Raw genomic sequence first — 27598 nt, forward strand, 5'->3', positions numbered from 1 at the left:
TTCTTCTTCTGCAGCCCCAAACCAGTCTTACTAAGTAATTATTTGCTAATATTTTTTATCATGTTCAAATTGTTTTAACAAAGACACGGGAAACACATTCAAGTACAGTGGTTCCAAATTATGTCAGTTTCAGTACAGAATCAACAAGGGTAACTAGGTTTTAATTAATCTCAAAATGAATCAAAACTGTGACTTTCCATGCATCCTAAAAACAGACTGAATTTCAAATTCAGTCATTCTTTGGGAATTACATAAATGAACTGGAGGGGAGTTCAGTGTTATATTATGTCTAAATAATGCTTGGACTTTGAAATAATTCCAGAAAAACTTAATTCAGATGCTGTTACTTGTTTTAGCATATAATTGTTTTACAGTGTTGCTTTGTCTTCAAGCACTGTATTAATAATGACAGTTTGTGGTTAATGTCACAGTAATCTATCTAAAGAAGTGAGCATTAGGACTCAAAAAGTTTCTTTTTTTTTCAGCAGTGTTGCCAGTTAATTCCATGCTGTTGTCACCTACATTGCAAAGGTATGGGTAGCTGTAATATCTCTCTATTTTCTTATGAAAAAGAGATGGCAATCTATCACTGGGGTTTTTACTGAAATAAAAAAAAATAATAATGGAAGAAAAGTGAAGAGGAAGGTTAATTCTGATTATCTTTTTTTTTAGTCAATGCATGACTGGCAAATCTCCATCTCCATGGATTCATTCATTTCCCCCACTTCTTGTCATTCTGAGAATACCAAGCTTGAAAGGCCTTGTTCTTTCAGTTGGCAGGCACAGTGCAGTCCTGCTGTGCTGGACTCCTACTTGAGTCGGTACTTCCACATCCCTGCTTTGCCTGTACAGAGAATGATACTGTCCTTGACAGACTTATGACCACCACATCCCGCCTTCTCATACAGAGGATAGTCCTATGCTCTGCCCAAGAGTGTTACTCCTGGAACAGGACATTTACAAACTCCGCTTCCTAGGAAAGGCAAGCTGGCATTGGTCACTCATTCTCATCCTAGCACAGTCATCTCCTGTAGTGTTCCAGCCAGTATTCATACCCTCGTCTTCTGGAGTTGAGTTTGTTCTAGATAACCCTCATGAATGGTGTTTGATGACAGTCTTCATCTTTTCATCGTTGCCTTGCAACCTGATGGTCATTTTTGTGGAATCTGCCGAGTCTCTTTCCAGAAGCTGGTAGATTGCTTCTCATTCCTGTTCTTTACAATTGCCACTTTTCCCTCTTAGTCTGGTCCATCTTTTCTATCACACACATTTTCCTGTACTCTTTCTTTCTTTTGATAACTTCCTGGACTTCTGCATTCCACCACCAGCTTTCCCTTCTGTACTTTATTTCCATATTTGGCTTGGCTGCATAGTTGTTTTGTAGTCCTCTTATATGCTGATTCGAGACACTGCCATTATTCTTCAACTCCACCTATTCCGTCTTCTTCCTGAGGTGCTAGAGCCCGCAGTATTTCCTTGAATGCTTGTGCTTTTGCTCCAGTGAACTTTCAGGTCTTCAGCCTAGCCTCTGTTGACCTTCGACCTTTTTCTGACCACTGCTTGCAGCTGATTTGGTTGTGATGCAGGTAGCCATAAAGGATATTGTAAATAAAAGGTGAGGAAACAGCATGCTGGGATGGTAGTACAGCCTTTTCCCAGTATACTTGCATTTTCTGTTGTCTGGCTATGTTTTTAATTCTTTTACTTCTTACAGTGTTTAGCTGTGTCTGGTGTTGTGATAAAGTGGGAGACTTTTATTTCATTTGTCAATGATACAAGCTCAAATGAGTGAGAATCATGGAACCTTGCTTCAAATTACTTTATAATTCCTGTCTATAAAGCAGCCTTCTCTGTAGTAGCTGCCTGTCAACTGTGTCATTGGGTCATTAGCTAGCACATTCACCTTCAGTGCTGGGAAGATTATAAGGATGTGGGTTCTAGTCTCATATGAGGTGACTGCATTCATTATTCAGTAGTGACACCATAGTACTGCATATATTGAGTGCTGCAGTCGTTTGGATGAGACATTAAACTGAGGCCTCAATCTATCTGAGGTGGTATCCCATATCACTTATTGAGAATAGTAAGATTTTTTTCCCATGTCATGGACAAATTTCCCCTAGTCAGTATAAATATCACCTTGGATGAACCATGTAAATAAGCGTTGCCTAATGGGACTAATCCAGTCAATGAAAGAAAGTAAATAAGTAATATTACAGTTACCATGATATCTGTACCTAAAACAGTCCCTTGATTCTGTAAGGCATATTTATTTGTTTTACTGCTTACATGTGATGGTTGAGAGATTGCACTAAGCCACTGGTCTTTCACATGGAAAACCTGCTATTATTTGGGTCTATATTAGAAGAGCGAACTGAAAAACGCAAAACTTTAAAATGTTGAAAGCTTGGATCAGCAATTTTTTTCCTCAGGGAAAAAAATTGCTGATCCAAAATAAACAAGAATGTACAAACAAAATAAAGTGGGGGCTTCACCCCCCACACCGCCCAACTTAAATGTATCAACTCTGAGATCGCACGACAGTGGAGAAAACATCAAAGTCCCAAGAGCAGCCCAGCTATTTTTTCCCTGGGAAAAAAATATCTTTTCCGTGCCTTCGACATTTTGCAGTTTTGGGTTTTCAAGTTTGATAGAACAGCGTTCGCTCTTCTAATAGGAACCCTATTATTTACACACTTTGTATGTTTCAGTCTGGCCTTCTTTTTTCTTACCTGGAAATATATATTCTGTGAGTGTTCCAGTTCTTGTAGGGTTAATGTGTTTAGAAATGTATTCCAGATTATTGATTCTGGATTCCAGTTCTTCTAAGGTTAATGTGTTTATAAATGTATTCCATATTATTGATTCCGGATTCCAGTTCTTCTAGGGTTAATGTGTTTATAAATGTATTCCAGATTATTGATTCCGGATTCCAGTTCTTCTAGGGTTAATGTGTTTAGAAATCTATTCCAGATTATTGATTCCGGATTCCAGTTCTTCTAGGGTTAATGTGTTTATAAATGTATTCCAGATTATTTAAAACTTGTGCTCCACACATTCTGCCACCATTTTCCTTATTCTTGACATTATCCCTGCTATCACACAATTCAGTTCCACCATTCATCCATGATGGATTCCAGTTCCTTAGTCTTGGTTGTGCTGCCAACTTCTGCAGTTTTCCTTTCAGCTGCCTGTGTGTCAAAGTCCTTGTTAAAGTGCACATAGGCTATGTCTGGTGGTACTTTCCTGTCATGTTCTCCTTTAACCCAGACATAAGACTGGATCAGGCTTGACTGATAGCTCCTTCTAATTGTAAACCCATGTTAGTTGTTTCCTAGAGATCCTCAAGGAACTGTACAGCCTTTCCCTTCAGGATTATCTCCATGACTTTCCCTACTACAGTTGCTAAGTTAACAGACCTGTAATTCCCTAGACTTTTTTCTAACTCCCCCCCCCCCACTCCATTTGTACAAGGGCACATCTGTTCCTATCTTTCAATCTTCAAGCACTTCTGCAGTGATCAGACTTCTGTTAAAATTCTCCGCCGGACAATCCACTCTCACACTTGCCAGATTGCTGAGCTGTCTGGGAAGCAACCCATCTGGCTTTTGGACGTCATCTTCCTTCGGGTATCCAGTCACCTTTCCAGCACCTCCCTTTCTTTTGTGGTATTTGTTCACTGCTCTGCTGTTGTACTGCACCTCATTTCCCTCCCATCATGGCACCTTTCCTTTACTTTTCTTTGTGAAGACTAAAGCAAAGTATTCATTTAGTACGCCTGCTTTTTATCCAGTGCTTTGTGACCTCTCTGTCATCTTTATGGCATTTTCCTCTTTTTGTCCCTTCTTCACACCTTTGTCCATATCCCTGAGTAGTGAACCCTTGACCTATTCCTATAGTGTGCTTATTCCCTTAGTTTATTGCCAGTCTCTTAACTCATTCTAGACCCTCTCCTCTAGTTAAGCATAATTCTTGATACTAAAATCTCACATCATCATCTTTGTATTTTTACCCCCCCATACACACGCTAAGCTGTACAGTGGCATGGTAAATATTGGCTAATGGCATGTTTACTTGGGCATCTATGACCCCCAATGCCTTGGTAAGGGCCATGTTCAGAATGTTGCCCAGTCTGGGACAGTCCAGCATCAGCTGGCTGAACCCTTCATGGTCAAAAACCTAAATTAACTCTCCTTCCCTTCTCTTTCTACTGGTGAGCTTGGAATTTGCCAGTCTACTCCTCTTCCTTTGTCTATTCCCCTTTATTCTGTTATCCATTCCTTTGTTTTCCACCCTTGGTATCTTTGGAGACAAAGCACTCAATCAATCCACCTGCTCTCCCCCATTCCTGTAGCTTAACTGCCAGGGAGCTTAAGCTAGGTTCTGACCCAGCCAGCTACCCTGCCCTATTCTTGGTTTATTCTTTCTCCTTTCTGACGCCCTTCTCTATGTAGCTGATCTCCTCATGTTAGTCATTCCTGCAAACAATGTCCAGGCATCTCCATTTCCCACCCCACCAACCGCCACTTGCCCATGTTTTTGTGATTCAGTCACGCCTGTTCCTATCCCTAATAATCTTAAGCTGCTATTCCTAATAAAAAAGTGAAGGACATTCTAACCCATTCTTTTCTCTTTGTCTTTGTGTGCCTCTCATACCACCTGTTGTGTGCATGTAGTGAGATACTGTCACAATTGCTGGTAGCATTATGATCCCAGTGGTTCTCTACATCTAATGTACCAGACTACAGACCCTGGGGTGATTCATACTTCACCATTAGCAGGTAGAATGGTTTTGCAATGAGATGAGGTTTTTTTTTAGCATGAACTCCACAGTCTAGTGCAATTTTGTGATTTTCAGCAGGTTGTTAAGTTTAGCTCCCATATTTTACCTGCCTGATTCTAACATAGATTTCTAGACTCTCACTTTTTTTAGCTTTGTTGTTTCTGATATTTATTATCAATTTTATATACTTCTCCCACTATTCCTTGCAATTCTGTCTTTGTAACACAGACTGTAGCCCATCTGGATGTTCCCATCCTGATGTGACTTCTCTGTCCTTTCTCATCCTGTTTATTAAGGTGCAAACATTAATACTCATATTTTAAGTACTAGAAATTAGAAAAAGGAAGATTATGATGTGTGCAGATTTGTATAATGTGACTTGTAATAGCTTAAAACTGATCTGTTTTGCCATGTGTTTGCTAGAAAAAAAATGATACGTTGTACATAAAAATTGGAGTAGTCTTATACTGAATTTGACCAGAGAGTTAAAGGACATGTATTGTGCAGTACATTTTAGTTATTTCCATGTTATTAATGTATAACCTGAGATTTGAATAATTGCCATCACACATTTCCTTTTACAAGCTGTGGTACCAAATGTATCCTTGCTGTTTATTAATTCTGTCTATGCTGGCCTGATTATTCAGAATTGTACAGCAGCCAGTGTGACTGCACAACAGGAGATTTGTTGCTTGTCAGGAAAACTGGCGATGTTGTCATTGTAAGGCAGTCAGACCCGGACATTATGTACCCCAAGTGTTATATGTCATCACCAAACAGTCCAGCTTAATTGATGACCATGTCTGGCTCTGTGGCACAAGGAATGAATTCCCAGCTGTGACCTAGGTGACAAAGGTTTAGTTAGTGGCCCCAGCACTGGAGGAGGAGGAGGAGTAGAGAAGGGACATGGCCCTTTTGCCTCTTCTGGGTGGGGAGGCGTGCACACTTTAAGGCACATGGGCCAGTGTTAACTTCTTGGTAAAGACCAGGACTGTCACTTCTAATGCATCAGGTGAACGAGGCAGGGATGCCTGGAAGGAATGCTTCTTGCAAAAGTGAAAGAACAACCTCTGCCACCATCCCCTTGCATACTTTCCACCTACCATTTGCTGAGTATGTTAGGGTCAGGGAAACTAAAGCAAAAAAATTTACAAACCATCCCTGATGGCTGTCTGAATGATAGCCTTCTCTATTGACCCTGGCTCGAGTGATGGGGAGCAAACTGGTCAATTGATCATGGAAGGAGATGATGATCAACAGACAGCAGGATTAAAGAGTGAAAAAAAATGCTCTCAGTGGCCATGCTACTGATTTTCCTAAACATCTGTAGTATTTTAAGTGCATGTCTGAATTATTTAAATGTGCAACAGTATTAGGGGTGCACTGATAACCTAATGTCTGTCAATATGGCTTTTTTTTTTTTGCAGTATTGCATTTATATAAATAAAGTAACATAGTTCTTTTTTTTTTAAGGACTTCCTTCACCGATGGTCAGCTAATCATTTCAGAATGTTTTGTCTCCTATCAAAGTACAGATCATGTAAGTACTGCTCACTTACATAGAAATGTGTACATCTGACAACAGATAAAGATTTCTTGGCTTACCCAAGTTGCCTTTTTTCTGAACTGTTGGATCAGTTGTAAATAGAATATTTCATTCCTTCATCAGCTACAAGTAGTATTTCTTTTCTTCATCCAAAAGAATGTTGTTAGATGAATTGGCATTCTGCAGCGGTCCATAGGTGTGTGTATTTAGAGAGAGTGTGTGTGTGTGTGTGTGTGTGTGTGTGTGTGTGTGTGTATGTGTATGCATGTAGAGTGTGTGTGTGTGTGTGTGTGTGTACAGTGTGTGTGTGTGTGTGTGTGTGTGTGTGTGTGTGTGTGTGTGTGTACGTGTGTACATGTGTACATGTGTGTATGTACTGCGGTAGACCAGTGTCCTGTCATAATGGGTTTTCAATGCCTTGCATCCATTGTTTGCTAGGATAGGCTCTGGCACCCCTCAAGCCTTTTAATAGGTTAAAACAGATTATCAAAAAATGGATGAATGTAATTTTCTTTGGGGGGTGGTAATAAATAGGTAATTGTTGCCACAGTCCCACAGCAACTATCTGGCCTTTCTTCCTTGAAATCATTTATTTTCTGGGATCTCTGTTACCTTCAGTATGAGAAGTTGCCACTTGATGAAATTTGTTTCTGTAGTACAGGTAACAAGGAGCATGTGGGCTGTGTTTTAGAGCTATAGCCCCTACATCTATAAAGATATATATATTTATATCTAGTATAACTGGGTATCATACTTTAATCCCTAGCTGCGTGAACCATTCAACAGTGCAATAGCAGCACAGTTCTTCTTCGATGCTTACAGCCCCTGCAAGGACACAGAGAAGTTACCAATCAGTGGCTAATGCTGTAGAAGTGGAAGAAATACCAGGCTGTGTTAGTAGGCACATTACTTTGTTTCTGCAGAGTAGCAGCATCCAAGAGTCTCCTTAAAAATGTAGATATAATATACTTGAGTGTTGTGGGGACCTTGCTGCTGGCCAGGTACTGTAATGAACCCACTTTCAGGCTGTAGAACAGGATGGAAACTTCAAGCATTACTTATGTCCACCTCCCTGCCTGTTCTCTCCAAAAGGAGAGTTTACTTATCTCCTGTTATGGATTTAGACATTTTTCCCCCAAATCTTCCATAGTTCATTCTTGCTTTTTTTTTTTTTTTTGCTAAACACTGACATGTTGAACAAGTGAAACTCTTCCTGAACTCACTAAAACATCTCTGTCTACTCCAGTACACGTTGAATGTTTTGTAAGAAGTTAAAAATGCTATCAAGATCTTTATTACATTCCAGTTTGTATAGACTTGATGAAGTCAGTACTGACTAATGATTTCTTTGTAATAGTAAATATTTCCATCTAAATAATCACATAACATCTGACCATTTTCTACAGTAATGCACCTAAATCACAGAATGTTTTTGGCTATTTTGTCTTTTTGTATAGTTTGGTCTGAAATCGCACCAACATTATGTATTTATGTCCTTGACAGCTTTTGTTTATTTTACTGTAAAGAGAATTGAAACCTGCATATTTGTTTTCAACTGAATGTTTTGAAAAAGTTGTACCCTTATCAGTTTACAAAGGCCATTCTGGCCTAAATTCCACAGTAATTTTAAATGATGATCTCAGGGATTCAGAAAGAACGCCAGTACTAGTAGTAGGAGCTGCAGCTGTTTACATGAAGCTGGAAGTTGTGATTCAGGGACATGTTAGTAACAGTGAAGAATTACCTATTTGTTGGCTAATTTGCATGTCTGTGAATCGCCCTTAACTAATGCAAGTTGGTACAGGCACCTCCCCTTGCATTTACTCTCAGACACACATGCGCACATATACACATGCTAACATACCCCTTACCTGTCCGTGAGTTGTCAGAATGTCACCAATACCTCTTCTTATGTTTGTGTCCCTACCTTCATAAATCTTACAGTGTGTCAGTATTGCCAGAAATTATAGTTTAGTTCTTCTTGCTGTTCTTAATCTGCATTATGATGCTACAGCTGTTGCTCTATTAATGTTTTAAGTGAATAAAAATACTACTTAAACTTAAGGTTGCCACCTGTCCCTACCGTCACGAGTTGAGCTGCCTCATCCCATTGCCCACTCTGCAAAGTAGTGGGACTTGAAAAGTCCTGCTTTTCAATCGCACTGAATTGCCTTGGAAAAGCTGCAATTACTTCCGGCTTTTCCACGGCAATTCAGTTACGTCACCAACCCAGACCTGCAGATAAAGCTGCTGCCTGTTAGGTCTGGGTGTTTTAATTCGTGCAGCAATTGGTTGCAATTCATGAAGGGGGTGGGGATTGGGGGAGAAAGATCGCGGCTGTAGGAGCACTTTGTTTTAAGCGCTTCTACAGCTGCTAAAAAAACAACCTATATATTTTTTTCTAATGAGCCATCCATCCGTCTGTCCGTCCGTCCATCCATCCATCCATCCAGCTAGCCATCCATCCATCCATCCATCCATTCATTCATGCAGCCATCCATCCATCCAACCATCCAACCATCCATCTATTCATGCAGCCAGCCATCCATTCAGCCAGGCATCCATTCATTTAGCCATCCATCCAGCCATTCATCCATCCAGCTGCTACTCCCACCAACCAGCTAGCCACTCCAGCAGCCAGCCAGTCAGCTAGCCACTCCAGCAGCCAGCCAGTCAGCTAGCCACTCCAGCAGCCGGCCAGCTAGCCACTTCAGCAGCCATTCATCGTACCCATAACAGCATCTCCTTCAACGCTCCTGTGGTAACATCATGGTAGAGGGTGTGGCCAGTGTCATATTGACCACACTCCTATGTCCCACTTTAGCCCACTTAAAAGGTGGCAACCATACTTAAACTGTCTCCCTGGTGCTGTTTAGTGTTCCTCCCGGCTTTGTCCTGAAGACTGTCCCAACATGGACACCCACACACATCCCTCTCAACTGCATATCCCTAATGTAACAGGATGCACCTGCTGTCACCTCCTTATGTTGCTCTGTCCTTTGTTACTTGCGTACTGTTGCAGTCATTCAGTAATGCCAAAGATGAGAGCTTCTTACTTCTTATGATAAAAAACTTGCTAGACTAACTGATCAGTTAGCTTAGTGGATTGATGTTGCTGTTTCTTATGTCAGGGATACAGAGTTCAAGACTTGTTCTCTTCCATTTGAACATAGATGGAAACAGAAAGTGGGATCTTTAAAAATTAGTAGTAGTAAATTATATAGAAAAAATGGAAATTGTGGTAACAGTACATGCAAAAAAATGTTTTGGTGGAGAAACAAGATTTAAGAGATGGCAAGAATTGGATAATTTGTGTAATGTTGCTTTGATTTGGTATAGAACAGTATATGTGAAGTATAGTGTTTGTAATTGTGAACTTGTTAATATGGTTTGATTACTTTTATACAAAGTTTGCCTATATCACAAATAATTCAGAAAAGGCGATATAAAACAGAAAAAAATTGACATTTTCTAACATCAGATATAAAAAGTAATAAAAGTGACAACAGATTTCCATTTTCTTTGAACTTAAGTATAACATGCATAAGTATAAAGAGGAGATACTTTCCGAAGTACAAGCAAACACAGGAGGGTTATGGCTGACAAAGTTTGCAGATGACTGCAAACTGGGCGCCATAGTAGAAAACACATCTGACACAGATATCCTTCAGAAGGGTCTCACAGAAACGGATAACTGGTGCCAGAGCCATGGCCTAAAGTTAAATGCCAAAAAATGCATAGTCATACCCTTCGGGAAAAACAAGGTTACCCCTAGCTACCAAATAGGTGGCAATCCACTGAGCACAGAAGAAGTTATCAGGGACCTGGGGACCCAGGTTGATAGTAGTCTGTCATTCGACACCCATGTAGCTAAAGTAGTTAGGAAGACCTTCTACATTGCCCACCTTATCATGAAGGGATTCTCATCTAGATCAAGGGAGGTCATAGTCTCCTGATACTCATCACTCATCAGACCAATGATTGAGTACAATGCCCCATTCGGAATGTATCTGACCCGCACTTGCAGCAGCTGGAGAGGCCACAAAAGTTCCTCACCAAAAGGATAAAGGGTCTCAAAATCTGTCCTATGCTGCCCGACTGAAAGAACTCCAGCTCTATTCAGTCGCCACGCTTGCTCAGAGGTGACCTTTGCCTAACATACAAGGCCATGTCAAACCCAGATTTGATGAATATGCTTCACCTCAAAAATCTAGATCCGCCAGAACCACAAGGGCGGAGACTTAAACCTCGACACGGCTATTAATAGGACGTGCTGGAGGGATAGATTCATCACCCAAAGACTCCCTATGCTGTGGAACAAAATCCTGGTATATGTGAGGCAGAGCACCTCGCTGGCTTTGTTCAAGAGAAATCTTGACCAATGGATGGGAGATCGCAGATATACCCCAGGGATTACCTCAGTGTCACTGCTCGACAGAGGCACAGCAAAATAATGGGTATAGTTCCCCATACTAAAGGGGTGGCGTAAGCCACAAAACGATGGGCTAGGCTTGTAAATGCCCTCGGGCAGATAGCCTAGTATGAACCTATGAACCTATGAAGATGAAGTAAAATAGAAAGAAAAATAAATAAAAAGTTACACTCAGATGTCTTCCCCTCCTTTTACTTTACATTTTTTATAAAAGTTTTAAGCTACCTTTTAAAGTATCCCTGGTGTTTGGTGGTGGCACAGAAGACTAATAACCCTTTTGTGAGGTACGAGGATACAGGGTTTGTTTTTCTTTAGAGCCTTTCACTCATACTGTAAAGAGGTAGCCCTGCTCTCTGATGTTCCGCCTGACCCTGCCTTTCATGTTGTGAAAGTGTTCTTCCTTTGCTTTTTGTATCTCTTTCAGGAATTATATCAAATAATATCCCTGGTGTCTAATGTTACCCTGGCCCATGTTTTCTGTGTTACAGAACTTAAGAATGCGCCTTTTATCCTTGGTATTTAATGTTTTCCCTGCAACAATGATGCAGGATTGCTTGTTAGTCTAGGAGAATGTGCAGGTATAACAGCCCCCACACCCCACATACATGCATTTACACATTCATGCACATACACACACGCACACACTCAAACTCACTCATGGACACTTTAACCCATATCCGCACACAAACACACACGCACAGACCACATATGGGCACTCTCACTCATATCCACACATGCACGCATGCGCACAGACATTCGTGGGCACTCTCACCCATATCCATACACACACACACACACACACACACACACACACACACACACACACACACACACACACACACACACACACACACACGCACCCACGCACAAACACACACACGTATGCATGCACATGCATGCAAAAACACACACACACACACAAAACCTAAGGCCTCACTAACCTCAGTACTGCACCCTACCAGAAGAAAGCACATTCACCCATACACACATCCTCCCCCAAGACATCCCACACAGCAAATCAAAACCAAGAAAATCTAAAGGTGTTGCTTCTCAATCCTAGGAGTCTAAACAAAAAACTGCATCTATGCAGTAACTGAGACATGGTTTAAAGCCACAGAGAGCACACCAGCAGTGCAAGGCTATAATGCCTTCCATACACTTAGACCAGCTACTACACAGACAGGGAGTAAAGATGAAAGTGTGCCAGTTTACATCAAAAATAAATATACCTCAAGGCTGGTCAAACAAGATGATGCACTTGAGTTTCTCCTTGTTCATATCACCATAGGCAAAATCCCATACCTCTTCCTTCCAAGCTATAGGTCCCCTTCGTTGGTCCAAGAAACCCATAATATGTATTTAAGCTTACTGTAAACACTCACCGTTCAACCGAGTACCATATATATGGGCGGTTTTAATTACCTCGGTATTATAGGTTCATAAGTAGGTACTAGGCTATCGGCCCAAGGGCCTACGTAAGCCTAGCCAACAAGGTTCCCTGACTTATGCCACCCAAGAAAGTTATTTTCCTGTGCCACTGTCGAGCAGAGACACAGAAGTGATCCCTGGGATGTATTTCCTATTTCCTATTTCCCATCCATGCATCAAGATTTTATTTGAAGAGTGCTAATGAAGAACTTTGCTTGACATAGATGGTAGCCTGTTCCAGAGTAGGGGAAGTCTCTGGGACAGGAATCTATCCCTCCAGCATGTCCTGTTTATTGTGGTGACAAGGTTTAGGTCCCTAGAGCATGTAGCTCAGAGGGATTGGGATTTCTTTAGGTGTAGCATGTCCAACAGCTCTCGGTTTGACATAGTTTTATATGTTAGGCAGAGATCACCTCGAAGTAGGCAATATGCTATGGAGTAAAGCTGGAGTTTTTTGAGGCGGTCAGTGCAGGGCAGTATATAAAACACCAAATTTTCAGGCACAGAGATTCCTGGATTTTGTAACCACAAACTCCCTGGACCAGATTGCCATTATGCTGGCCTGGAGCACAAACATGGATCTGGTCCTCACTAATATGAGAGAGTGCTGCCACCTCTAGTGTAATGTCCTATCTGGTAAAGTCAGACCACAAAACTGTCTCCTTTGAAGTAAAAATAAAACCAGGAACCCCGGCTAACTCTGGAATGTTCAGAAACTACTCTAAGGCCAACTTCCTACTATTAAGTGATAACCTGGCAAAATTTCAAGCCCCCAGAAACCTTGAGAGCACGTCTGCCTACAGAGAACTGTAAACAGAAACTCTATATATGTATGTTAATAGCTGCATAGAGGCAGCTGCACTAACCAGGAGTAAGAACAGAACTGACTAAAAAAAAAAAAAAAAAAAAAAAAAAAAAACACCCTGACGGAATCACAATATCAGTAGGCTCTATAATATAATGAAAAAATCATGGCAAAAATTAGGAGGTATCGCACGCAGCAGGCAGGATAAAAGCATCATCATAAAACTAAACAAAACTCTGTGGAAAGATGAAGTCTACCAAAACCAAATGTGAGGTAAATTTGGCCTCCCAGGCCAAGGACAACCACAAGGTATTCTTTAGCTGTGTCCACAACCTCAAAGGCAATACACAAATGTGTGCAGAGCTCATTGTTAATAAAGCCACCTATACCAAGTCAGAAGATATGGCAAGCCTACTGGCATGCAAATTCAGCTCTAACTTTATCCCAATCTCCCCCTCAACCTCCCCTCAGGAAATATCATGAAATATAACTCCCTCTACTATCACTAGGGACCAGGTACTCAATGCTATCTCTCTCTCTCTCTCTCTCTCTCAGGCTAAGAACACTGCATTGATGGGTCCAAACAGTATCCCAGGATGCCTTCTAAATAGCATGAAAAATTACCTATTAGGCACTCTGGAATCACTATTTAACTGTAGCCTCCAAACAGGCTTCATGCCTAAAGAATGGGGAACAGCAATAGTCATCCCTCAGCACAATAGTGGGCCAACTACAGACCCATAAGTTTCACTAGTCTCATCTGGAAAGCCATGGAAAGAGTTATCATGAAAATGGTCAGTAATGGCACAGGAAACCTCCAGATACTGGACGAAACCCAGTTTGCTTTAGTCAAGGGTAGGTCCTGCCTACTCAAACTGAAGGTCACCAAAGCAATGGAGGAGGCAAAAGTGGTTCACAACACTACCTTGACCTGCCCAAGGCATTTGTTTCAATAACCCACTTGGGCATTGTTGACAAACTGAAGGGGTTAGGTATAAACCCTTGTGTCACCTGGTGGATTGCTAGCTGGCTCACAGACAGGACATAGGAAGTTAGAACTGGGGAGTTCACCTCTACAAAGATTGCAGTCACAAGTAGAGTCCTTCAGGGACCACTCCTGTTTATCCTTTACTTCTCTGAAGTCAAGGGCCTCTGGCTGAATAAATTTGCACATGATTGCAAATTAGGAGCAGTCATAGAGTCCCCCACCAAAACTAATGTTCTCCAGGAAGGGCTGACATAGACAAGTAACTTGTGTCAGAACCATGGAGTAAAACTAAATGTCAAGAAATTCATAATAGTATCCTTCGGTAAGTTATCTATCTCTGATCAGTTTCATATTGACAACACACCCCTAGGAGTCAAACCAGCAGTCAGGGACTTGGAGACACGCATAGATAGTAATCTAGCCTTTTACCATCGCGTGTATACAGTAGTGAGGAAATCATTCTACTTATAAACAGGTCCAAGGAGGTCAATGTTCCACTGTATTCAGCATTTATCAGACCTATCATTGAGTGCAGTGCCCCTTTGGTATGTACTTAACCAGGCAAGTCCAACAGTTGGAACATGCACAGAGGTTCCCCACTAAAATAATAAAGGGTTTAAGCAACATGTGGTATGCAGACTGCCACAAAGGTCTATCTCTAATTTCTCTCTCCTACAGGCTTTTGAGGAGATGTCTATGCCTGTAATACAATACATTGTCAGACCACAGCCTGATGGACCTCCTGCATATCCACAAAACAAACAGCATCAGAGTTACCCATTCTAAAGACTTAAACCTTGCCTGTAATATAAATATAACGTGCTGGAGAAACAGATATGTATCCCAGAGGCTACCCCTTCTCTGGAACAGGCTCCCCATCTATGTGAAGCAGAGATCCTCCTTAACCCAATTCAAGTATAACATGGACAATTGCATGGGGAACAGGAAATTCATCCTTGGTTTGACACATATGTCTTTAATGGACACATGCAGCCTATAATTGTTTCATCTCCCAACTCCTGTTTACATTTATCAAAGGTATCAGAATTTGTCAGGGGGTTTGGGATGCATGACTAAGCTTATAAAAGGCTCTAGTGGGGTCATTAGCCAAGTATACACCTACAAACCTATAAGACTACCTGTCCTCTTAAGTCCCCAGCAGTTACCAGTACCACAGTGGGTGAACACAAGCTTTGGGCTATGTTCATAGTTTGGTACTTGGCTATCGGCCCTAGGGCCTATACAAGCCTAGCCATAACAATTCCTTGGCTATTTCTTCCCACACTATTTACTTCCCTGGATTCCTGTCTAGCAGGGCGACTGAAGTGATCCCAGGGTGAATTTCCTTTCTCCCATCCAATCATCAAGGTTCCTTTTGAAGTTGGCCAAAGAGGCACTCTGCTTGACATGTATGGGCAGTCTATTCCAGAGTCTGGGGAGTCTCTGGGTCAGGAACCTATCCCTCCAGCATGTTTTGTTTATTGTGATGACAAGGTTTAGATCCCTGGAGCGTGTAGCTCTGAGGGATTGGGATTTCTTATGTAGCATGTCCAACAGCTCTGGGTTTGACATGGCCTTGTATGTTAAGCAGAGATCACCTCTGAGTAGACGATATGCGACAGAGTATAGCTGGAGTTTTTAAGGCGGTCAGCGTAGGGCATCTGCTTTAGGCCTGTGATTCTTTTAGTGAGGTATTTCTGAGGCCTTTCCAGTTGTTGCAGATGTCTTGAGAGGTACATACCAAATGGGGCATTGTATACTATAATGGGTCTAATGAGGGATGAGTACAGTGGGACAATGACCTCCTTTTTTCTGGATGAAAAGCCCTTCGTGATGAGGTGTGCCACATAGAAGGATTTCCTGACTGTTGTGGCGATGTGGTTATCGAAGGTGAGACCTCTGTCCACCTGTGTCCCTAAGTCTCTTATCACACTTTCTGTGTTTAGTGTACTGCCACCTATATGGTAATTCATGGATACATGTTTTTCCCAAAGGGGATAACAATACATTTCTTGGCATTGAGCTTGAGCCCATGGCTCTGGCACCAAGCCTGTTTCTGTAAGGCCCTTTTGTAGAGTATCCACATCATTTGGGATTCAATAATGGCTCCCAGTTTGCAGTCATCTGCAAACTTTGTTAGCCAGAGTCCCTTAGTGTTGACCTGTACTTCAGAGAAGTAGATGCCAAACAAGAGCGCCCCAGGACTGAACCCTGAGGTACTTCACTTGTCACTTGTCTGGAGCTGGAATTGGAGTCGGCTACTTTTACAGTGTGGGTTCTATCAGTAAGCCATTTAGCAACCCATTGGGTGACATAGGGATTAATGCCCAACTTAGTAAGTTTATCTATGATTCCAGAGTGGGGGATGGTGTCAAAGGCCTTGGCAAGGTCTAGATAGTCTGTGTGGACCACCTTACCCTTGTCCATGGCTCTGGAGACTGATTCAAAGAAGTCAATCAGGTTCAGGAGACAAGATCGGCCCTTCACAAACCCAAACTGGGTGGGGTCCAGTATTTGAAGGTTGTCAATGTCTTTGTTTATAAGTTCCATGATAATACGCTCCATGGCCTTGCAGATAAGGCTTGTCAGACTGATGGGATGGTAGTTTCCGGGATCCAAGGTGGATCCCCCCTTGTGGATTGGGATAACTGTAGCTTTGCGCCACTCAGTGGGCACGAAACCTGAGGTGAGGCTATGATTAAACATGACACTTAGGTGAGGTGCCAGTTCATATTGTAGTTCATGTAGTACACAGCCCGGGATGTCATCTGGTCCCATGGATGCTGTATTCTTGGCTTTAGAGAGTGCATTTTGTACCTGTGTGGCCATTATTACTGGAATTTGGCAATCTTCCGGTATTGAGATGGGCCATTTAGGGTGTGAGAGGGGGAGAAGTTGGCACTGAATCGATCTGCCAGGATATTGGCAATATCCTTCGGATCAGTATATTTAATGCCATTCTGTTTTAGATCAGAGCAGATCTGAGCATTGCCATTTAGATTCTTGACATAGTTATAGAATGCTTTGTGGTTGTCTTTGGAATCTTTGGCAATTTTATTTTCGTAACTAGCTTTGGAGGATTTTATGAGGCATTTCAGTTTCTTACTGAGGCTAGTAAGGGAGTTTTTTGCATCCTGGGATTTTCCTCTTTTCTGCAAAAGTTTCTTCCTTTTGTTGTAAAGTTTGTTTATGGCAGGGGACCACCAGATTGGCTTCCTTTTTTGGATGAGAGCATTTTGGTTCTATTTGGGATGGCACGATTCATGCATGAGTGGATGTGCTCGTACAGTGCCTTAGTGTAGGATTCAGCAGTTGAACTTTCAGTTCCGCCTGCATGGGTGTCATGAAGTTTGTCACTTCTGACTTGAGTAGCATGAAGTTGGCTTTGGAGAAGTTTTTTATGGTGGTTTCTTTACTGGGGGGTGGAGGTGGGATGTGGATGTTAAGGGCGATTAGCTTATGGTCAGACCTGACTAACGAGGGGGTGACCATAGGTATGGAGCATTGATTTCCCATGTTGGTAATGACCAGGTCTAGGATATTGGAGCCCCAGGTGGGACTATGGATTAGGTGATCCAGGGCGTTGGAATTTATGAATTCCAAGAACCGTTGCGCTAAGGTGTTGGGACATGAGTAGTTTTCCCAGTTAATGGCAGGGTAGTTAAAATCACCAAGTATTAGGGTGTTTGGTTCTATCTTAATATTTTCCAGTATGTTTAGAAAGGTGTAGTGAGAATCGTGGGGTATGGTGGGGATCTGTAGCAAGCTACAATTTGGATTGCAGTCTTACCTAGTGTTAGTTGCACTTGGAGAATTTCAGACACATTGTGTTGGCCAACTAGCCTGGTGGTGTGAATATCCTTGGTGAATATTGACACCTCCACCTTTAGTGTTTCGGTCCTGGTTTGGTGGCCGAAAAGTGTGGTAAGAGTTGTAGCCTGGTATTGTAGGGGTGCTCTCTGGAGCCTTGAACCAGGTCTCAGTTACTGCACAGATATCGATGTTCTCCATTTTTAGGAGTGCCTCGAGAGAGTGCATTTTGAGGTTTAGACTTCTAGCATTGAGTAGCATTACCTTCAGATTTTGCATGCTTGTACCTGTTACGGTGGTGGATGTTCTTCATCTCACATTGCTGCAGTCCTTACACTTGGGTAGTCCGCTGTCCTCGGTCGGCCCGAATATCAAAGTATATGACGCGGGTCAAGGCGCATTTGACTGACATCAGGACGAGAGGGTACAAATGCGCATGACCGACGTCATATCCTCAGTCTTTTTTGCCGCATGGTCCGATGCAGAAGCAGCATTGCAAGTGCCGGTTGGCGTTCTGAGATTTTTCGATTTCGAAGTTTCAGACCGAGTCAAAGTTGGCTGGCACCCGTTGGGGAATATTTTAATTTTTTCTTGCCTCAGTGGTTTACCGGATGTCAGAAAAAGTGAATAATTGCATTTCTTGTGGGAAACCGATACCCCATAGAGATTATCATACTTTGTGTATTCCTTGTTTAGGGCCTGAGCACGACGTTGTTGGGTGTCGCTCTTGTGCTAGATTCAATAAACGCACTATAAAGAGACGGTTGGATTGTGTCAGGTTAGTCTTTGGGAAGCGGTGCAATTATAAAATGCCGTCGGATGCTCCGACGCCCGCTTCTTCGAAGAAGCGCAAGGACAAAGCAGTTAAGCCTGGGCTGGCAGAACCGTCTGTACCGGACGCCGGTTCTTTAGAGGTGTCGGTGGAGCCGGTGGTTCCACCGGAGATTTCTTTAAGTTCCCAGGGAGAGACTTTGTTATTGCAGGATGTGGCCTCTCAGGAGGCAGGTCAGGCTGAAGGGGCTTCTCAGGTTACTTTACTCCCCTCCCTTCCTAGGGTGGTTAGGCCCTCTCCTTCTTTTGCCAAGGCTTCTCCCAGAGGCAGGCCAGGTTTAGCTTCAGTTGGTGTCACCCCTAGTTCTTCAGGAACTGTGCCCAAGAAGCATATGCTTAAAATCGCAGAAGATTTGATTACTTTGATTAGGGGTTCTTTGCCCCCTCCTGATAAGAGACCTAGGGTGGAGCCTGAGCCAGGGAGTTTTGAGCAGGCTTCGGATGTTTCAGAGTCTTCGGCTGAAGACTTGCAGGAGTATTCTCCTTATTCTGACTCTGATGTGGATGATTCTACTCCTTCTGCTTCTCCTCCTGAGGATTTACTTCTTCCAGGGCAGGTGTTGATTCTAACAGACAACACAACTGTCATGTGGTACATCAACAAGCAAGGCGGAACACATTCTTATCCTCTATGCAGGCAAGCAATGATTTTGTGGGAGACTGCTCTCAGTTTACAGCTAAATCTTCAGGCAAGGTTTCTGCCGGGAGCACAGAACTCCTTAGCAGATGTGTTGAGCAGACAAATTATGGATCCCCACGAGTGGAAATTGGATCCTCATGTATTTCAGAAATTGACAGTGTCATGGGGAACTCCAGACATAGATCTGTTCGCTTCCCCACTAAACCACCAGCTGCCAAAGTTTTGCACAAAAAGGTTTCATCCCACAGCTTGGAGAGTGGATGCTCTTTCTTTCAATTGGAGCAATCTTCATGTGTATGCCTTTCCGCCTCTGCCTCTCCTCCCAAAGGTACTACTAAAGGCCAGACAAGACAAGCCAAGGATGATTTTGATAGCTCCAGATTGGCCTCGACAGCATTGGTACCCATTACTGAGGAGCCTGGTACGGAAGCCTCCATGGGCTTTGCCTTCGATTCCACACCTGTTGTCTCAGGAGGACAGTCATTTGCTCAATGTCAAGCTTCGCTCTCTGCACCTAACAGCCTGGCATATTCTGTTTTGAACCATAGTGGGCCTCCACTTCCACAGCAAGTTTTGGATGTTCTTTTGGAAGCTAGAAGGCCTAGTACAAGGAAAGTGTAGGCAGAAAAATGGAAGAGATTTTTATTTTGGAGTGCAGCAAAGGATTTTGATGTTTCTGAGCCTAATTTAAGTGTGGCTCTTCAATATCTTACTGAGTTACTGGACAAAGGTTTGTCCTTCTCTTCTATTAAGGTTCATGCTGCAGCAATTTCGGCTCACTATGACTGTGACCCACCATTGTTTTCTCATCCTTTGTTCAAGCAATTTCTTAGAGGGCAAAGAATATAAGACCCCAAAGAGCTCCTACTCCTGCTTGGGATCTCAATTTTGTGTTGGAGAAACTCACTCTACAACCTTTTGAGCCTGCAGCTACTGCTGAATTAAAGTTTTTATCATGGAAGACTGCTTTTTTGTTGGCTATTACCTCTGCAAGAAGGGTTTCTGAGTTGCAGGCCCTTATGGCAGTTGAGCCTTTCTTAATTTTCCATAAGGATAGGGTATCTTTACGCACTAATCCTTCCTTTATGCCTAAAGTGGTTTCTAGTGTGGCTTTAAACCAAACTATTCATTTGCCTACCTTTTATGCAAATCCCCAAAATAAAGGGGAAAAGATTTTGCACACTTTAGATGTACACAGGCAGTTGCGATATTATTTGGACAGAACTAAAGGGTTCAGGCAGTCTCAGCAGTTATTTGTTTCTTTTGCTTTGAGTTCTCAGGGCAAGCCTGTGTCAAAACAAACTGTTTCTAAGTGGATTGGGTTTTGCATTGCTTTCTGTTATTCCCATCATGGCAAGGAAGTTCCAGCGGGGATTAGGCCTCATTTCACTAGGGCTACTGCCACTTCGACAGCTTTTTTGAGAGGGGTGGCAACTAAGGATATTTTGGAGGCAGCTACTTGGTGTTCAGTGCATACTTTTTCCAGGCATTATCACCTGCCGCTTTACTCTAAATCCAGGGCTGGTTTTGCCACTGCTGTTTTGCAAGGCATTTTGGCAGCTCCTGCTTCCTTATAATTTGGCCATCCTCCCTTACCTCTGCTTTGGGATTCTACCCAAGTGTAAGGACTGCAGCAATGTGAGATGAAGAACATAGTACAGTTTTGTACCTACCATAAATGTAGATGTTCGAAGATCCACATTGCTGCAGTCCAATTTACCTCCCTCCTTCCCTCTGTAGTTAGAGGCGGTTGTGTGGGTTGGGTGATCAATTGGGTGTATATTGTATATTGTATATATTGTACATATTTTAGTGCTAGGATGGTTGGTTGGTTTGCTGTCTTTTGGTTTTGACCTTTATTTTAGGGTCTTCTGACATCTGGGGCAAGAAAAGACTGAGGATATGACGTCGGTCATGCGCATTTGTACCCTGACGTCCTGATGTCAGTCAAATGCGCCTTGACCGACGTCAGCCTTATACTTTGATATTCGGGCCGACCGAGGACAGCGGACTACCCAAGTGTAAGGACTGCAGCAATGTGGATCTTCGGACATCTACATTTATGGTAGGTACAAAACTGTACTTTTTGTCCTTTGACGTTTGCCTAAAAAAGGCACTATAGGGGTGGCAAGAGCCTTAGCCAGTAACCTGAATCCCAGGGGCGGCAGGTGCAGACCATCTCTGGCAAAGCATCGTGGTCTGTCAATCATGTCATCCCAGGCAGACAGATACTGGATCCCCTTTGAATGACACCAGAAGCTTAGCCAATTGTTGAAGTCAATCATTTTATCCTTATATTGTGGTATCATTCTGGGCGAAGGCAGGATGCTACTCAGGGCTAGGGTCATACCTGCCTGGGCCACATGATCCGAGAGCTCTTCCATGTCTCTTTTCATGTAGTCCAGGGAGGTACGTCTCAAGTCATTCACTCCAACATGGACAATGACAGAGTCATATTTGTACTTGTTGTGGAGTGACTTGAGTGCATGCGTTATGTGGCAGATCCTGGCACCCGACAGGCAGCTGACTGTAATTTTCTCCTTATTCAACCTGGTGAGAGGGACATCAGTGTGCCGGACTATAGAGTCACCTATGACTAAAGTGTTAGGTACATTGTCTTGCCTTAGGGCTGTTGCTGGGTGGCACACTGGTGTTGTGAACTATGTGACACATTGGTTGTGATTGGTGTTTGTTTGCTTTCAGCTTCAGAGGTCTTTGTTGCTTGGGCAGGTTACAGTTAAGGGCCTCTGCATATGTGGATTTAGTGTTGCTATATGTGGGTGTTGGTGGTGCGGGTTTAGAAGGGCTATGTGTTGCTTGAGGTGTAGTGTGGGTGTTAACCTTCTCCTCTTGACTGTTTAGCACAATCTTGGGTGGAGAGAGCTTTGCTTCCATTTTGGCTATGTAAGTGCATCTCTCACAGGTTGTAGTGTTGGGTGGTAGGAGGAGAGGGTTGTCTGTGTACATGAGGCAATTGCTGCATTGCCCCAGTATGCCCAGATTCACCAGGTGGACAGGAGAAATCACCAGAAGCTGACCCTTGGACATGCCTGGTTTGGGGCTTTTTTTTTTTTCTTTGTAAAGTATAGGAGCTGTTTCCTTAGCAAGGTACTTTGCAATTATAGGCTGTTTAGTGCCTACTATTAATTTCTCCTTGTTAACAAGGAGAGTTCAGTGTTTGTATGAGTTTAAGGCTTCCTAGTGCTTTCCAGCAGGTATTAGAGAAAGTGCTAGTCACAGGGATGCTTAAAGGTAAGATTGAAAAGAATGCACACTGCAGTGTGCACTAGAGAAGTTAGATGTGAAAGTAGGTAACTTGAGTTTTACCTGTTTAAAAAGTTAAGGTTTAGTGAAGTAAATATCTGAGAAATAAAAAAAGTAAGCTTATCAGTCAGGGGGTTATAATCTATCTGAACATGAGAATGAACATATGTGGCAAGTTTAAGGGGATAGTAAATTATTACATGGATACTGTCAGTCATTATAGGAAAACAGCACTAGCCCAATTCTGTTACGAACATAGCCTAAGAATAAAGTTATTGGCTCAAAGATCGAGGTCACAAAAGTTGGAAAGACTTATGTGGATGAGGAAAGTAGCACTAGATACAGGTAGAATTTTGGAAATCATGGGGTAATATTATGACGAGTTGTATAAGGAGGAGGTATAGGTGACTGAAGTAAAGGAACAGACTGAAAACTTTTTGGAGGGTTAGAACTGCCTGGATTAAATGAAGGAAACAGGAAAAAAGTAATGACACAAATAAAGGAGGAAGTAAAGCAAGCATTACAGCAGCTGGCAACAAGGAAATCTCCAGGTGTGGATGGTATCCCAGTGGAGATATGAAAACTGGGTAAGCCTTCAAGAATATGTGGTGTAAGATGTTTAACAGCATACTTGAAAGTGGCTGTATACCTTACACATGAAATCTGCAGTGATAGTAGACATTTAGAGGGAGGGAAGGACCCAAACCACCAGGGATCCTATAGACAGATATCAGTACTAAGTCACAATTACCAAGTCTTTGTGACAGTAATTACAAATAGACCAGCCAAAAAACTCCCAGATTTAATATATTTGTATCAATGTGGCTTGTGTGAGTGAGACAGACATTTGATAATATAAATAGAACTATAATGATTGAAGAGTATGTAGAACAGAGGAAAGATAGTTTGATGTTGATAGGATTAGATGCCGAAAAGGCATTTGATAGAGTAAGCTGGAAGTTTCTTAGGAACGTTTTAGAAAGTTTTGGAGCCCCTCAGACTGAATTAAAATGATTATGGGAATCTACGAAGGCTTAGAAGCTTATTTTAAGATAACATGTTAAGATGACTGCTAAGTTGTGTAGGGTTCTGAAAATGACAAGAGGGACAAGGCAAGGAAGGCTAGAGAGGAATATAGTTAAGGTGACTAAGGATATGTGGGTGGATTTGACAACAAAGGTTTCAGTTGATGTTTATGGATGTTGGTAGTAAAGTACAAGCTCTCAAAATGTTTATAGTTCCCCTGGTCCTGTATTTGGGCTGAGTATATTTTATTAGACCAGATACATCTATGTGGGTCAAACTGAATAAGGATATTAAAGATTTTTTATAGGAGATCAAGACACCCACAATTAGCTTGGATAGCTTAATTTTACCTATGCATGGACGGGCTGGGACTGCCTGGTCTAAAAAGTTATTTTTGGGCTATTTAAGCTAGATATATGTACCTTATGCAAAACAAAATGTATCTGCTGCAGTGGAAACAGATGATTTTAAAGCAGAGAGGGGTGAGGGAAAGTGACAAGTTTGGGGTTTTGGGTGCAGAGATTCTGAACAGATACCAACAAATGTACAGCATATTATATTTACAGAGCATTAGCAGAGCTTTTAAAAAAAAGGTGGGTGTACAGAAGTGGATTCCTGTGTTGGCTCCAATCATATTAGTGAAACAAAGGGGGTGGGGTAGGGTTTGGCAAGAGAACAATGGCAGCAACAGTTTTGTTAAATCAAGGGAGGAACCCAAGATATGAGGAACAGGTATTTTAAGGTGGGGTGCCAAAATCCTATGAATCAGTGTAAAGTGAAAAGAATATGGATTAGAAGGAAGGGAAAGATTTTGGTATATGGAGTTGGTAAGAGAGTATAGCTCAGAAAATGGGTTTCTAGCACTGGAAAAAAATGAATTCATGGAATATTGAGTCTAGAGCAGATTGGCCCTGTAATAAAAAAAAATGATTGGGAGGTCTTGTATATTAAAAAATAATTTTAAAAGAAGGCTGACACATTAAGACAGCAGTGGGTAAACAAGCCTGTGAATAACCTTGTCCTCACAGCAGTGGGGAGAAATCTGTATAGCCCCTAATTACACAACCAAGTCAAGGAAGTTTAGGACCTTTGCTTGGAAGTGCTGTCATTGCTACTTTTTCAACTACATTAGATACTATATGTAGTCAGTTCACTGGAGTATCATGGAGATCTTGAACTGTGGGAAGAAGGGATTGGGAATATATTTTTGGAGATCTAAGAAATTGGAGGACTTTAAAGATGATCTTCAAGTCGTATTGAATGAAATGTGATCAACTGTTTAGCTTTCACATTGAATTTAGAGTTCTGAGGTACTATTAGACCTTACTTATTCTTTTGATGCTACTATGAAATTGATGACAAGGAAGTGAATGCATGATAAAATGCCCAGAATGGATGAAAGAAGAAACTTAATGTCAGATCTTTGTAAAAAGGTGAAAAAGATAAGACATAAGACTGGAGGCAAGTTTAGGAAGAATGTGGGACATATGAGCAGCTTGTATGGTGAGTAATCATGTGACAGATTGATGTAGTAATTGGAATGTTCTCACTATTAGGCTAAACTGAACCAGACTAGATAAGTCTATATGAAGAGAGACATTGTTGATCTCTCTCAATATGTGACTCAGGCATGTATGTGCCCTGCATTGAGAAGCATTCTACCTTCACAAAGGATAATGCCACAGTATGAACAAAAGATGCTTGACTTCAATAATTGGCTTAGTTTCTCGTTTGTCAGCATGGGAGGACATGCTTAACAGATCATGTTGCTTTGCATAGGATGGTCTGACCTGTCTCCCCCAGGCTTCCGAATATTGACTAAAATTTTATCTACCCCCTTAGAAAATTTTTAGACAATGCCAAATTCAAAGACAAGGACTAAAGGGGGAGGAGTCTGAATTTATATTAGAAAAAAGTACAACTCTACATTGGTTTAACAGGACAGTACCCTGGAATGTATCCACGTGCAAATCAACATAGACAAAGTCCTATACCATATCCTGTAAGCAATAGGTCACCCTCTATGTCCCTAGAATCCCATATATTGTATCCGGACCTACTGGAGACACTGACCATTATATCATATACTCTATTCAGGGGAGACTTTAACTACCCATTTATAGACTGGAAAACATACACTGCCTCATACTTGCAGGTACAACAATTCCTTGAATTTAACACACATACCCTTGACCAGGTAGTGTGCACACCCACCAGAGATTCAAACATACTGGACTTGGTACTTACCAATATGAGAGAGCACAGCCCCTCCCCTCTGCATCTAATCCTCACCGGTGAGGTCGAACCACAAAGCTGTCTCCTTCAAAATAAAAATCAACTTAGTAACCCATGCAAACCCTTTTAACAATTAGGAACTATTCTGGGGGCTTCCAAGATGGCTGCACATTGAGTAACAACTTAACTCTAGCTCTCCCAGTGTGAAGTCTGAAATTCAACAGAGAAGGCCAGTAGACTTTTGTGTTTGTGTAAATTTCAGTAACTGGCTAGTAATTGTACTGCCTGGATGCCAGGAAAAAAGAAATACAAATCATCTGGAAAAAAATCAGGTACAAAACATGAGGAAGACATACTGACTAAAGAAAGTTCTGCAGCTGTTCAGCAAAAAACAGTGCAACCTCCAGACATGACTTCCAGTAACCCACAGAGAGATATAAGACAACTGCACACAGACTTGGGTAAAATAAATTAAACACTGATGGAGTATATCAGTACAAACAACAAAAGGCTAGAAAAAAATAGAAAACGCTTTAAACAGATATTTAGATGAGATTAAAAAGCTGCAAAAATCCGAGGTTGAAATGAAGAAAAGGCTGGCTGAATATGAGACTGCTCAGGAAGAGATGTTTTAAAAAAATAGAATTAGAAGACAGAGCACATAGAGAAAACATGATATATTCAGGTGTACCAGAGAAGCTGGAAGGAATAGACTGCATTCATTTTATGAAAGCACAAATAAGCAACTAGACTGGTATTCCACAGCAGGAGTTGTTAGTTGAAAGGGCACATTGTGTGTATGCTCCAAACCTGGGTGTGAGAAATCAACCTATACCTTTAATAGTAAGGATGCAATCCTACCAGCAGAAGGAGTTGATTCTGACAAAACTGTGGCAGAAGGAGGACATACTAAAAGTGGGAGACAGCAGAGTGTTTGTGGAGAATGGTTACACATTGTACACCAGACAGAAGAGGAATAAATTCATTCCACTATTCAGGGAATGTAGAGATGCAGGTGTGAGATTTAAACTGCTGTACCCACCTGTCTTCAAGGTATTCTTCCCTGGAGGGACAAAATCATTTTTGATGAAGTACATGCTAAGGGGAAATAAAAAAGTTTGTTCAACAAAAAGTGAACTGTGAAATAGAAGGAGATTCTGCTTCTTAATCTGGTAATAAACACCACAGATCGACTGTACCTGTGAAACATTTTCCAATATTTCTACGGAAAATGGTGGTGAGAAGGAAAGGAGCACGAGAGTTGACTAGAAAAATTGAGAGTACATTGGAAATGAAGCATAGACAGCATTTGAGAGATGGAGATGAACAATAATATAACTAGTAACTTAATGTGGGATTACAATGCAATAATTATATTTGTGAAATGTGACAGAAGAAGAAAATCTGGAAATATTGGACTTTTTCAGAATTTGTTGGACTTGTTGGGGACTGTGAAGTATATGCCTTACTTCATGTCATTAATATCTGAAAAATGCTTTGGGGAGGGGAAGAGAGGAGAGAAAGGTAAATGTACACCTGTCACCACTGGGCTTCCTGATATTGGCTAAGGCTCTTGCCACCCCCATAGTGCCTTTTTTAGGCAAGGCTCAAAAGACAAACCCACCTCCTTAGAAAACAATAATGGAAAAAAACTAAGGGTAATGCTGCTCAATGCCAGAAGTCTAAATCTCAAGATGCAGGCACTTGATGCACTCCTCAGCATGGAGAACATCGACGTCTGTGCAGTAACTGAAACATGGTTCAAGGCTCCTGAGAGCACCCCAGCGTTACCAGGCTATACCTCGTATCA

The 27598-nt window shown here is 41.9% G+C and overlaps 1 protein-coding gene across 4 annotated transcripts in view; it reads left to right on the forward strand.

The window, feature by feature from the left end:
- The window catches only part of CARS2 (cysteinyl-tRNA synthetase 2, mitochondrial), a 1053801-nt gene that overhangs the window by 872582 nt on the left and 153621 nt on the right, over positions 1-27598 (forward strand). For all 4 annotated transcript variants that reach the window (XM_044072656.1, XM_044072657.1, XM_044072658.1 and 1 more), the window contains one exon: positions 6257-6323. In XM_044072656.1, the coding sequence (XP_043928591.1) occupies positions 6257-6323 (67 nt within the window). The remainder of the gene's footprint in view (positions 1-6256; positions 6324-27598) is intronic.

The sequence above is a fragment of the Protopterus annectens genome, chromosome 5.part0 (assembly GCF_019279795.1).
Source record: "Protopterus annectens isolate FY-2018-M chromosome 5.part0, PAN1.0, whole genome shotgun sequence".
Classification (NCBI taxonomy): domain Eukaryota; kingdom Metazoa; phylum Chordata; order Ceratodontiformes; family Protopteridae; genus Protopterus; species Protopterus annectens.